The sequence below is a fragment of the Schistocerca piceifrons genome, chromosome 3 (assembly GCF_021461385.2).
Source record: "Schistocerca piceifrons isolate TAMUIC-IGC-003096 chromosome 3, iqSchPice1.1, whole genome shotgun sequence".
In the NCBI taxonomy this organism is placed as follows: domain Eukaryota; kingdom Metazoa; phylum Arthropoda; class Insecta; order Orthoptera; family Acrididae; genus Schistocerca; species Schistocerca piceifrons.
In genome coordinates, this window is record NC_060140.1 from 138118725 (window position 1) to 138131172 (window position 12448).

At 38.4% G+C, this 12448-nt stretch overlaps 1 protein-coding gene across 2 annotated transcripts in view; it reads right to left on the reverse strand.

Annotated features, from left to right (window-relative positions):
- The window catches only part of LOC124789289 (tRNA (cytosine(72)-C(5))-methyltransferase NSUN6), a 94676-nt gene that overhangs the window by 27284 nt on the left and 54944 nt on the right, over nt 1-12448 (reverse strand). For both annotated transcript variants that reach the window (XM_047256601.1, XM_047256602.1), the window contains one exon: nt 3730-3928. In XM_047256601.1, the coding sequence (XP_047112557.1) occupies nt 3730-3928 (199 nt within the window). The remainder of the gene's footprint in view (nt 1-3729; nt 3929-12448) is intronic.

Consider the following 12448-nt stretch of genomic DNA (forward strand, 5'->3'; position numbering starts at 1 on the left):
AAAGGCATGCTGAAGTAATGGAAATGTTTTGGTGGTGGACTTTCCAAGTTTAACGCAAAATTTGATAGTGTACCATTGCTCTACAGAATGGTCCATTGTGCTGTGTTACATAAACTCAAAACGGGGTTGACGGAAACGCATGTCCTGACTCTGGCAGCTCGCAGCCGAATGAGACAAAGAGCGTTTAGAAGCTAACACCCTCCTCCACTTAACCCAGCCGGTTACAACACGCTGTGGTGTTTCGTTGCTCCAGAAAAAAATTGGTCACATTACTTATGGAACACACACTGTACATATGTGAATGGAACAGGAAAAATCCCTAATAACTGGTACAATGGGACATACCCTCTAGCATGCACTTCACAGTTTGCATAATGTAGATGTATATATACCATGACTGAATTCAAAGTACATGTAGTAACATAATATCTGATGAATCTGTTTAAAATTTCTACGGATAGGGTATGTATGTCATAAACTTCATCAATCTTTGTGACCGTCGTACCATTAATTAAGACGGTGACAGTACCATTGGGATATTCTCCCATTTTTATTTCAGCTGTGATTGGCATGAATTGCGATTAGCCTTCTTTCCTGTGTGGCACCAGAATGTATAGTATTTGGTGAGCCATTTTTTCAGTGAGCTTTCTCACTTTTTACGACATGGTAGCAACATACATATATGATTTACTTTGATGTTCCATATGTTGGATACTTTTTGTCCTTTAGTTCTTCCAATTAGCTCTTCAGCTGTCATTTCTGATGGTATATCATACGGTATTACTAAGGGCTTATGTTTTATTTGTGGTCCACATTTTAGAACTTTATTTATCCTGGTATTTTCTAGAAGCTTTTGGTATCAGCTTCTGCTTCTCTTTCTACAACTACAACATTGTTTGCTGCTCACATGTTCTTATTTCGATTTTTTCTTTCCTGAGGCTGACTAGTTTTACAAAGTGCTGCACAGCATTTTTCACAACATTGTTTTCCTTTGGATGAATAAACTGTGTGGCCTTGTTTAATTTTTCTAGATTATGTTCAGAACTATGGTGAAATTCTGAGGTGTAACTCAATAACTCTTGCATAAAACTACTACTGTCCAGATATTTTTTTCTTCAAACCTCTTGACTTTCGTTTTCTTGTTCTGGCATATCTTGTCCAAGTCTCGTGTTCTCTTTTTCTAGCTCACTGGCTGCCCATAACGCTACTATGCTCTTAAGTACAGATGTTTTCCTCAATATTATCTTTTTTGAATGGTTGAATTCTATCATCTATAAATTTTGTTTCCTCTAAGAACTTGTCCACTACCTACACTCTGGTTATGCTAAACTGTATACCAACTGTACCGAATGATCCATCCCCAAAGGGACCAGGAGCATGGTGAGAACACAAAAAAATCAGATTATCCAAAGAATACTTCCACTGATCTGTAACATCACAATACAGTACAGCACAACTCTAATTTTCAACTAGAAACACTGTCTGAAATATTGCTCCATGTTAAAACTGACAAAATGAAAAGAAAACTTCCCACAATAAAAATTTTTATGCAAAAGTATTACCTGTACTGTAAAATAAGTCTGTATTGTGCGACAAGACACTATTACTGTGAGTGAAAGTTTAACAACTGTACATGCCTTATTACAGTACTGTATTGACACACAGCTGATTTGTACTTAACTGTTTAAAACATGAGAAATCATGTTCTGTTCTTGAACAGGATGAAAAAAGTCTGTAATTTTTCTTTTGCTTCACTCCTGACAATCTTGATTTTGCTGTGATGTTCTGTCATTTCCAAATCCACAAAATGTCTATTGGGGTAGATGTAGAGCTTTGTTAGACATACTGAATGGCTATTTCAAATGCATTTTTAGCATCTGTATGTGATATCCAAGCAGTAGGTTCATTGTCGTCATCAGCTTTCTCGTTCTCATGGGTTGTTCGAACTACAGGCATCAATAATTTGTTCATCAGTTAATTCTTCTTCTGCTTTGCAGCCAAATTCAGCATTACTGATACACTCACTCATATCACTGAACTCAACTTCTGGTTGTAAAGTTCACAAATCCCTCAAAATCACTCTAGTGGCTACGTCTTGACTTTCACCACTTGTTGCACATGCTGTTTCATCTTGATTCTCTTCACTGGTTTCTTCTGGTGTTTCATCTTGATTTTTCATTCATTTTTGGCCACAGTTTGAGCCAAGATTTTCATGTCTTGGTGCCAGCATTTTTCCCCAAGTTTTGGCAATTGTATAGCTCAAATCTCTTATTTCTCTTTTGATTTCATCACTTGAAACAAGGTGCTGCCTCCTTGAGCCCTCTTTAAAATTGATCCAATGCATTTTCAACAGTATTGCCTCGTTACTTTGGCAGAAAAAAATAAAGCTTTTATTTCACCCTCTTCATTTTCAGGTGGATGAGATGTCAAAGTGGCATATCAATATGGCTCTTTAAGGCAGGGATGAAAGGAATTAACTGGTCTTAAAACTATTCCTTAAAGAGACTTAATTCCATCCATGTTGACTTTTGGTTATGATAATATACAGGTAGTTATATCACATTGATGTTTTTGAATGTCCTTGGTTCTTTTCTTTTCTTTTCAGTCCCAAACAATGGCATCTGGGGCTGCCTCTAACATTACTACAAATAATAATAATTACTCTATCTTTGGCAAGTTAGTACCTGTTACAGACTAACTTTTTGCAGCAAGAGTCTTTGTATGGAGCATTTTCTAGCTTAAGTCAACCTCTTCACTGTTATGCATTTCATCAGGGGTCATCTCAAGCTCTTGAACCAAGTTTTCAAATTTCAGAACAAATTCTTTGGCAGCAGTCTTGTCAGCAGACCACTTCTCGCCAAAAGTAATAATTACATTCTGAATGCCATGGCATTTTTCCCACCTATTTAGCTGCTGTCATTCACTGTAAACTATTCATTTTCATTGTCTGCATCTAATTTTTCATACAAGATCAGTGCCTTTTCTTTTATGATTGGTCCATACAATGGAGTTCCTATTCTTCTCTCCTGCTCAAACAATGTCCAAAAAGCATTATATAGAATTGCACTTTTAGGCTTTTTCAAAGTCTTGTGTATTTTTAGTCTTTTCTCATCATCAGTCATCACTGTCTGACTTTGTTCTCTACTGCTACTGTTCTCTACTGCTTTGAAGATACTCATCTTTATCTAACCTTTCGAGAACTTTCAGTTTCTCCACTAAAGACAGTATCACATGTTTACATTTTGTTACCTGACTGTAGCAGTGGCCCATGTATGTAAACAAACACAATAAATGGAATGGTCGGACTATTTACATGCAAGGAGTTGGGTCATCCGAGATTGGATTAGTGAGGCTCTACTTTATCATATCTTTCTTGGAAGTCTATAAATGGATCAGAATCAAGATATTTCTAACAATTCAGAAAGATCTCTGTTTGAAAAAGGTTCATTCAATTGATAAAGATCATTCAATTGATAAAGATAAGTTTTAAAACCTGTGTTTCCACAGTTTCCTGTTTGCATTGCCTAATATACTAGAGATGTTAGCATAATCCAACATATTCACCAAGGTGAAATCAATCAATGGAAAATCTAGGATGGAATAACAACAATACAAAAAAACCATCCATCTCTCTCTCTCTCTCTCTCTCTCTCTCTCTCACACACACACACACACACACACACACACACACACACACACACGCACACAACACAACACAACTTCCCTCACCTTGTCATTCATCAAACTTGCTATGTGTAATGTTTTGTTCCCAGGAGCGGCACAGCAATCAAGAACATAATGCCCTGGTGAAAGATCCAGTGCATGACATGTAAGTATTGATGGGAGGTTCTGCAGGATTGCCATACCCAAAAGTGATGGAACAGAGGGACACCCTGAAGGACGAGACAGCATCCTTACAGCCACTCCACTGAATGACAAAGAAGCACATTGTATAAACCACAATTCTTTCCCAAAGTCATGTTAACAGAAGCAATTTTTCAACCAAAGCAACTTAAAAATTACTATAATTAGTCACTGTAACTTTATTGATGACCTAGTAGGTATTAAATAACCACCAACAGAAGGGCAGAATACATAATATTACATCAATATTTAAAGGAAAAATGCTATTATGAGCATTCTGCTAACAGTATGTTAATCAAATAATTTTATGACACAGATCAAAAGTCCATAAATATATGATTAGAGAGGGGAAGAAGGTTGGTGAGAGGGGACATTGGGAAGTGAGTGAGTGAGCGAGTGTTTGTGTGTGTGTGTGTGTGTGTGTGTGTGTGTGTGTGTGTGGTGCGCACGTGCACGTGTGTCCAAAGGAAGGAAGATTGGGTTTAACATCCCGCCGACATCGATGTCATTAGAGATGAGCACAAGCTCGGATTGTATCAAGGATATGGAATGAATTCGGCCATGCCCTTTCAAAGGTACCATCCTGGCATTTGCCTGGAGCGATTTAGGGAAATCACGGAAAATTTAAATCTGGATGGCCAGAAGTGGGTTTGAACCATCGTATTCCCAAATGTGAGTCCAGTGTGCTAACCACTGCGCCACCTCGCTTGGTGTGTGTATGTCCAGCATCTCCTCCTAACCACTGGATTGATTTCGACCAAATTTGGTACACACACTTTTATATGAGAATCAGCACTGTGGGGCTTAGAACCTCCTAGTTTACTGTCATTAGCATTCTCTGAAATTGTACACACACTGACCTACAGTATAGTATAGTATAGTATAGTAAGCACTCGTGTCTTACTGTTAGTCTAATCTCCAATTCTCATGGCTGCAACTTGTAAAACTGAAAATATTACTCTGCAATAGAATAATTTAGCAACAAATACACTGACATAAAAAAATCACAGCACCAAGAAATAATTAAGGTAGAGTAGTGAAATTCTGGGAATACATCTGTCTAGGTAAACTCAAACTGGAAACTCCAGGTAGGAGTATGAACACATTAGGAGAAGTTGCTACTTACTGTAAAGATGGCACGTTAAATTGCAGCCAGACACAATTAATAGACACTTACATACTGCTTTCAGCCACAGCCTTGATCAGCAAAAGAGAAACACACATCATTCATACACACAAGCAAGCACACCCCACGCACACATAACTGCCAACTCCAGAAGCTCAGGCCACAATGCAACTATCATGTGGTATGGAAGCAGAAATATGGAGGGGGTGAGGAACGGGAAGGGACGGTAGTGTAGAGGTAGGGGGAGAGAGGAACGCTGTCTGGCAGTGTGTGGAGGGGCTGGAATTACAACAGGTGCAGGCTATGGGGCAGGGTAATTGGGAGAAAAGGAGCAAAAAAGAAAAGGAGTGGGGAAAGATGGGTGAGTGCATTGGCAGAGGGTGCAAATAAAGAGGGTGGGAGACAAGAATAAGGTGGCGGTGAGAGGACAAAGGGGATGGAAACCTTTGGGTGGAGGGCGTGGAGGCAGTATGTTACTGTAGGTTGAGACCAGGACGATTAGGGGAGCGGACAATGTGTTGTAAGAATAACTCCCATCTGCAGAGTTCAGAAGACCGTGGTGGAGGGGAGGATCTGCACAACTCGGGTAGTAAAGTAGCCATTAAAATCAAGCATTTTATGTTCAGCTGCACATTTTGCCACATGGCAGTGTACTTTGTTCTTGGTCACAGTTTGGTGATGGCTGTTCATTCTGGTAGACAGCTGGTTGGTACCCATACCAATATAAAGAGTTGTGCAATGACTACAGCATAGTTGGTCAATGACATGGATGCTTTCACAGGTGGCCTGGTCCATGATGTGGTAGGATAAATCTGTGACAGAACTGGAATAGGAAGTGATGGGTGGGTGGATTGGGCAGGTCTTGCACCTGGGTCTTCCACTTGGATATGATCATTGTGCAAGAGGTTCGGAATGAGAAGGGCATAAGGATGGACTAGGATGTTACGGAAACTGGGTGGGTGACAGAACACCACTTTAGGATGGGCAGGAAGGATCTCAGATAGGGTGCCCCTCATTTCAGGGCATGAGGATAGGTAATCAAAGCCCTGGCAAAGGATGTGGTTTGGTTGTTCCACTTCGAGGTGGTATTGGGTAATGAAGAGGTCACTCCTTTGTGGCTGGTTCTTGAGACTGGTTGGAGGATTCAGGTGTGAGGGGTTATGGCACAGGAGAACTGTTTGCAGACTGGGTCTGGAGATAGTGCCTGTCTGTAACACCTTAGTGAGGCTCTCAGCATACTGGGTGAGGGAGTTCTTGTCAGCAGATACGCCATCTGTGGGTGACCAGGCTGTACAGGAGGGATTTTTGGTGTGTGTCGATATGCAGTTACTGTTGGTGGTTTTAATGTTGACAGAGTTGTACGTGGAGCCATCAGAGAGGAGGACATCAATGTCTACAAAGGTGGGCACACTGGGTTGAGGAGAACCAGGTGAAGCAGATGGGAAAGAAGGTGTTCAAGTTATGAAGGAATAAAGATAGGGTGTCTTGGCACTGAGTCCAGATCATGAAGATATCACCAATGCACCTGAACTACACTAGGGGTTTGGTGTTTAGGGAGGCTAGGAAGGTCTGCTCTAGATGGCCCATAAACACTGTGGCATGCACATTCCCATGGTAGTGCCACGGATTTGTTTTTATACACTTCCTTCAAAGGAGAAGTAATTGTGGGTTAAGACGTTGACAAAGGTAGTGTTCTACAATGGTAAGACCATGGTCATGAAGGATGTTGGTGTATAGGGAGGAGGCATCAACAGTGATGAGTAGGGATCCAGGATGTGAAGGGGTGGGGATGGTGGAGAGTCAGTAAAGGAAGTGGTTGGTATCATTGGCATGGGAAGTTAGATTATGGACAATTGGTTGGAGGTGTTGACACTGGGTAACATACATTGAAGTGCCAAAGAAACTGATATAGGCGAACATATTCAAGTACAGAGATGTGTAAATGGGTGTGGGGTCATTGGAATACAATTTACAGGGCATACGGCTTGCGCCTGTCCTCGAAGTAACCAATTTCTAACAGTTCAGTGTGCCACTTTGGTACCAACTGCTGCTCAAATTGCTGCTGCAGATACAGTACGATGCACTACATCCATACATCCAACACAATGGTCTTCCATCTCGGTAGCATCATGTGGTTGTCCGGAGATCATTCTTCTTGCAAATGTATCTTTTTGTGACCACCACTGCCCGCAATCAAGTACAGTGGTTACATTCCTGCCAAGTCCTCCTGCAATACTGTGAAAGGAACATCTATTCTCGTATCCCTATTACACGACACTGTTCAAAGTCAGTGAGGTACCGGTAATAGAGTTTTTGTCATCTTAGAGACATTCTGGACTAGTATCAACTCACTACATCCAGTCTCAAAGGTGTGTAATGCCCATGACCATTTCAGCGTGTATTTACAGCAAATCTGATTTGCATCCTCATCCTCATAGTGGCAGTATTAGGGCTACTCGTATGCAAAGACACAAAATTTGAATAGACATCATTTTTCACATTGTAGTGATGCAAGGGGTACCAAATTTGCCGTAAAAGTCAGTAAACCACTCAACGGACAGTATTTTTCAGTACAGGTATTTCGTTCATTCCAAGTACGTGTCGATTCATGATGTCATCGTCCAGACATGAGTTGACTGTAATCTGAATCCGTTTTAGCAAACTAATAGTTTCTTTCAGATGATAAATTTTATTGATTATGAAATACAAATTCTTGACATTTATTTAGAACCAGAAATGTTTAATTAGTAATTACATGCCATAATTTACCTGTTTAGTATAAAGATGTTCTGATTTTTGTATGCATAAAAAATACTGAATTTATGTGCAGCTTTTACTCTGAGACGAGTTGTCACTTAAGGCTGCAAAAGTGCACACGTACAGTTCGTTGACCTGTGTGCTGAATTTTATTTTTTATGATTTTGACTCGGATGGACACATATCCAGATCCAGTTAGACTTTACGTGAGATTACGCTATTACAAAAGAGACGTTTAGCCCATTAGGGAAAAGTGAAACTTACGCACTCGATTTAAAATACGTTACATGCCAGTGCATAATTGAGCTGTCCTGTAAATCGCATACAATATTTGCCAATGCACTGAGTTGGAAGTTAATTTTGAGACTGATTTTCACAAAAATGAACCGAAAGTTTATTTAAAATATTGAGGTTTAGTTCTAATTGAGACACATATCACTGTGTTGATTACATTACCTAGCAACACTTTAATGCAGCTTAATTAATTTACCAAAGATTTGCGATGCAGTAAGTCCCATTATGCACACAAAATGTTACACGTGACTGCACAAGAGTATGAGAGTGTTTTTCTTTCCATAAATGCCAATAAACCGGCAGTTCCAAAAGTTAAATCACCAACTGTTGTGTAACTTCATTGTATCACTACGGAACTTATTATATCGTCTCTCTTCATCAATAGATCTCAAGAAGCTGGAACAAACAAGAAGATGACTAAAAGAAGAGGCATCGGTAAAATATTTGGCACCCAACGAGGGTCCTGAAAAGGATATACTAATAACTTCAGCCCCAAGGCATGAGCTTCAACCCGTCGGAAAGACACAGCAAACGTGTGATACTTGCAGGTATGGGTAGGATAGACATAGTATAAAAGATATACAATCATTTTGTGTGTTGTGTAGGTACTGATATTTTAACTGTGTATAAAATATTAAGGAAAATGTATACCCGAACAAGGAGAGCATGAGATAATGCAACCCAGAGTTTGGAAGTGTTGGGTGAGGGGAGTAAAAGTGGATATAATCCTCATGAGGAGGTAACTCAGGAACCAATTATGGAACAGCAATCGCATAATTTGAGTGAGGAAAATCTTGGTGAAGGAGTCCCAAATGTAATAAATGTAGGACAGCAATCAAATAATTCAAGTGATGATAATGTCATTTGTGTGGAGGTGACAGTAGAAGCAGACCCAAGTACAAGTAGAAATAGTAATGTACAGGAGTCTATAAATACCAAAGTTACACAGGAAAGTGTGAATCTTACATCAAATGTTACAGAGCTTAAAGATGATATGATTACTAAATTCATGGCGAGTATGCAATGTCAGTTAACTGAAAATATGTGACATCTATATGAGAAGTGTGATTCCCAAAATGAGAATATTAATGCTAAATTTGATTCCCAAACTGAAAAATTCAACATCCAAATGGGTTTACTCAATGAAAAACAAGTTCGAGTCACTTATAGAGGGTAATAGACAATTAAATGAGAAATTTGATAACTTAAAAGTAGAGTGGGTAGAACAATTAGTACTAAATTTAGTGAATTATATGACTAACACAGATACCGAAATTTATTGGTAAAATTAATGAGATGGAGAATAAATGTGAAACTATTTCAAAGGGGCATAGTGATTTGTCAGGTAAAATCTGTAACTGTGAAAGTAGTTACTTGAAGACTAATGTGCAAATTGAGAATATGTCTAAAAAGATGTCAGAATTCGAAATAAACACTTGGAAGGACATAGATAAATATTTAAAGGACCAATACCACTCTCGAGTTGAAACAAGCTGAGATAGTTAAGGAAAAACAAACTGAAAATGAGGAACTTATCAATTTATTTTCTAGTGAGTTTCAGGCTATTAAAAATAAAGTAACTGAAGAATTACCTAAGTGGCAAAGTGAAACAAATTGTAAATTGTCAGAATTAGAACAAAAATCTTCATGAAATGTATTGAATAAAGACTACTATTCCAAAGACTGGCTTAGAAATAACAAATCCTGTAGTGAAGTAAAATGTAACTGTTGTGGGAATACACCCGACAAATTTTGTGACTGTTATGGAAATGAAAATGGCACTTTCGTCCAAAGAGGGGACTTGTCGTCTTTAAAGGATGAGACAAGCATATTCAAAAGTAGACAGTTTCCTACCTTTTTGACTGAAAAAGATGACATCCATCCAAAAGTTTTAATCATCAACAATTTTAAGTGTATTTTTCCTCGCAGTTGGTCTGAACATGATAGACTTCAATTTACTGTGTTCAAGATCACAGCTGAGGCAGCACTGTGGGCTGCAGAAGCGAGTGAGAATTGTAATACATGTGCAGAGTTTGAACAACTTTTCCTAGCAAAATACTAGTCGAGTAGCAAACAAGAGAGGCTACGAAACGAGGTGTATCAACCGGTGTTTTATAATAGTAAACGAGGTTCATTAAGACAGTATTTCGAGAAATACATTAATAAAATGAGGTACTGGAGTGATCCTATTTCCTATAGAGAAGTGATACATATTTTGAAAGGAAGATTACCTATTCATATACATGAGAAACTTATAAATGTCCCTGACTATGATGTGGAACATTTCCTGTATGTGGTCGATTGGATCAATATGATACTTGAAGATGCCCTAGTACGGAATAATAATCAAATATATACCTCACAAAAACAACATGAAGGAGGACAAGTGACATCTTATGGCTATAGTAAAGCCAACAATAATAATCAATATCAACGTAACACCTATTATACTACAGAAACCAATGGAAATAATAATAATCAGGTGAATCAGATTAGTACCGGAAAACCAAATCTTAAGCACAGACAGAATGATTCGAATAATCAGTATGGTAATTCACACAGATGTGATATAATACCCAGAAGACAATCCTGATAGTATACAACCTTGGAAAGACCCTTCGACACCTGAAGTTCGATGGGTAGATGCAAATACAACTCAACAACCACAAGGACCGATACCACTTGGTAACGGAGCAATAAAATCACGAAGGGAGCAACCACCAAATTCTGACCATACTGTACGCATTGTTGAAGTACATGAACCACCGAACATGACGTCTACTGAAAGATTAAACTAGAACCGGTCACCGAAAGCCTTCCTAGGATGACTGGAGAGGATGAGGAGGGCAGGCACCATTTTAAAGTGAATGTACTGAGGTATAATGACGATCTGGACCTAAGGGGGGAACTGAAACACCTTACATTTCGAATAAGTGTGGATGAATTTTGCAGGCAGTAGTTCAAGCAGTAATAAATGGTATTGATGTTGAAATTTTGATTGATACTGGAGCAACCATTAGCGTAATGAAGCAATTGTTTCAAACAAATTAGCCGAGGAGCAAAAGTGCTTACATTTCCTGTTACTGCATGTACTGTATCTGGAGCATTTAGTGCAAAAGCACGAAAGGTCTCAAAGCAGGCACAAGTCAACATCATGATGCAGGGGGCATCAATAGAAAGTACCTTCTTAATTGTTTCAAGAATGACAGTACCATGTGTTTGGGGTCTAGATTGTTTCTGTGATGCTGGAGCAGTCATCAATTTAAAAGAAGGAACACGTACCTTGGACTCTGATGGAGACATTTTGGCAGTCTCTGTGATTAAAGGCAAAGTAGTCCTGGATCAGTATTGCATGAAGTTAATGGTTAGCTATATTGGTACTGACTGTAATTTAGTTGATGATATTTTCTATATTGAATATACTGGAGAAGAAATAAGTCAAGTTACACTTCAGGAGAAAAACTCTGAATCCGAATACTATCTGCAAGTCAACAAGAAGATTTGTGTTGCTTGTTACATAATTATCTGCCCATATTTAGCAAACGTCTTGGAATAATCAAAGGTTTCGAATATGACATTAAGACATATCCTTACGAATCTTTTTGTTGTACTTCCTATTCTGATCCTTGGTCAAAGAGAGAGGCAGTCAAGAAAGAAATTAACAAAATGTTAGAGTGGGCAATTATAGAGCCCCTCATACTGAAAATTGTAGCCCTCTTTTGGTGGTCCTCAAAGTCAACTGTGATGTCAGATTATTTCTCGACACCAGAGAGATAAACAAGATAATCATACCAGTACAGACAATACCTGAGAATTTGGATGAGTTAATTCAGAAAATCTGTTGTGCCCGCTTCCTGACATCCCTTGAGGAAATCTTGAAAGTTTACTTAACAACTTCAAGCTCAATTATGAAAAGCAAAATCCGATAAAAATGTACAGAAGATAATAACCTATTCTGTTGGAGAAGAAATATTGTTGAGAAACCATCCAAAGGCCTTGATAAAGAAAAAGTTAAATAAGAAATGGCAGTATTTATATACTGGAGCATACAGAATAATACAAATTCCTCATGAAGGAAGTTATATACTTGCTGACTGTGATTTTGATGTGATAAAAGGTTTATTCCACCACACAGAGAGAAAGAAATATTATCAATGAGAAGAGTATTTACAGGACACCGATATTAGACTTGAGCCACACGATGAGCTACAAGATGTATTATTTTGTTCATTATTTCATATATAGTTAGGAGGATTATCTTATTCAGATATTATTAAATATAATGTATGTGTTATGACAAACACAACACAATAATATAATTCAAGAAGATTAAAATGAAAAAGTTCACAGAAAAGATAACTTCTGAAAAGAGAAAAAAAAAAAAAAAAAAAGAGTTAATAGATTGAA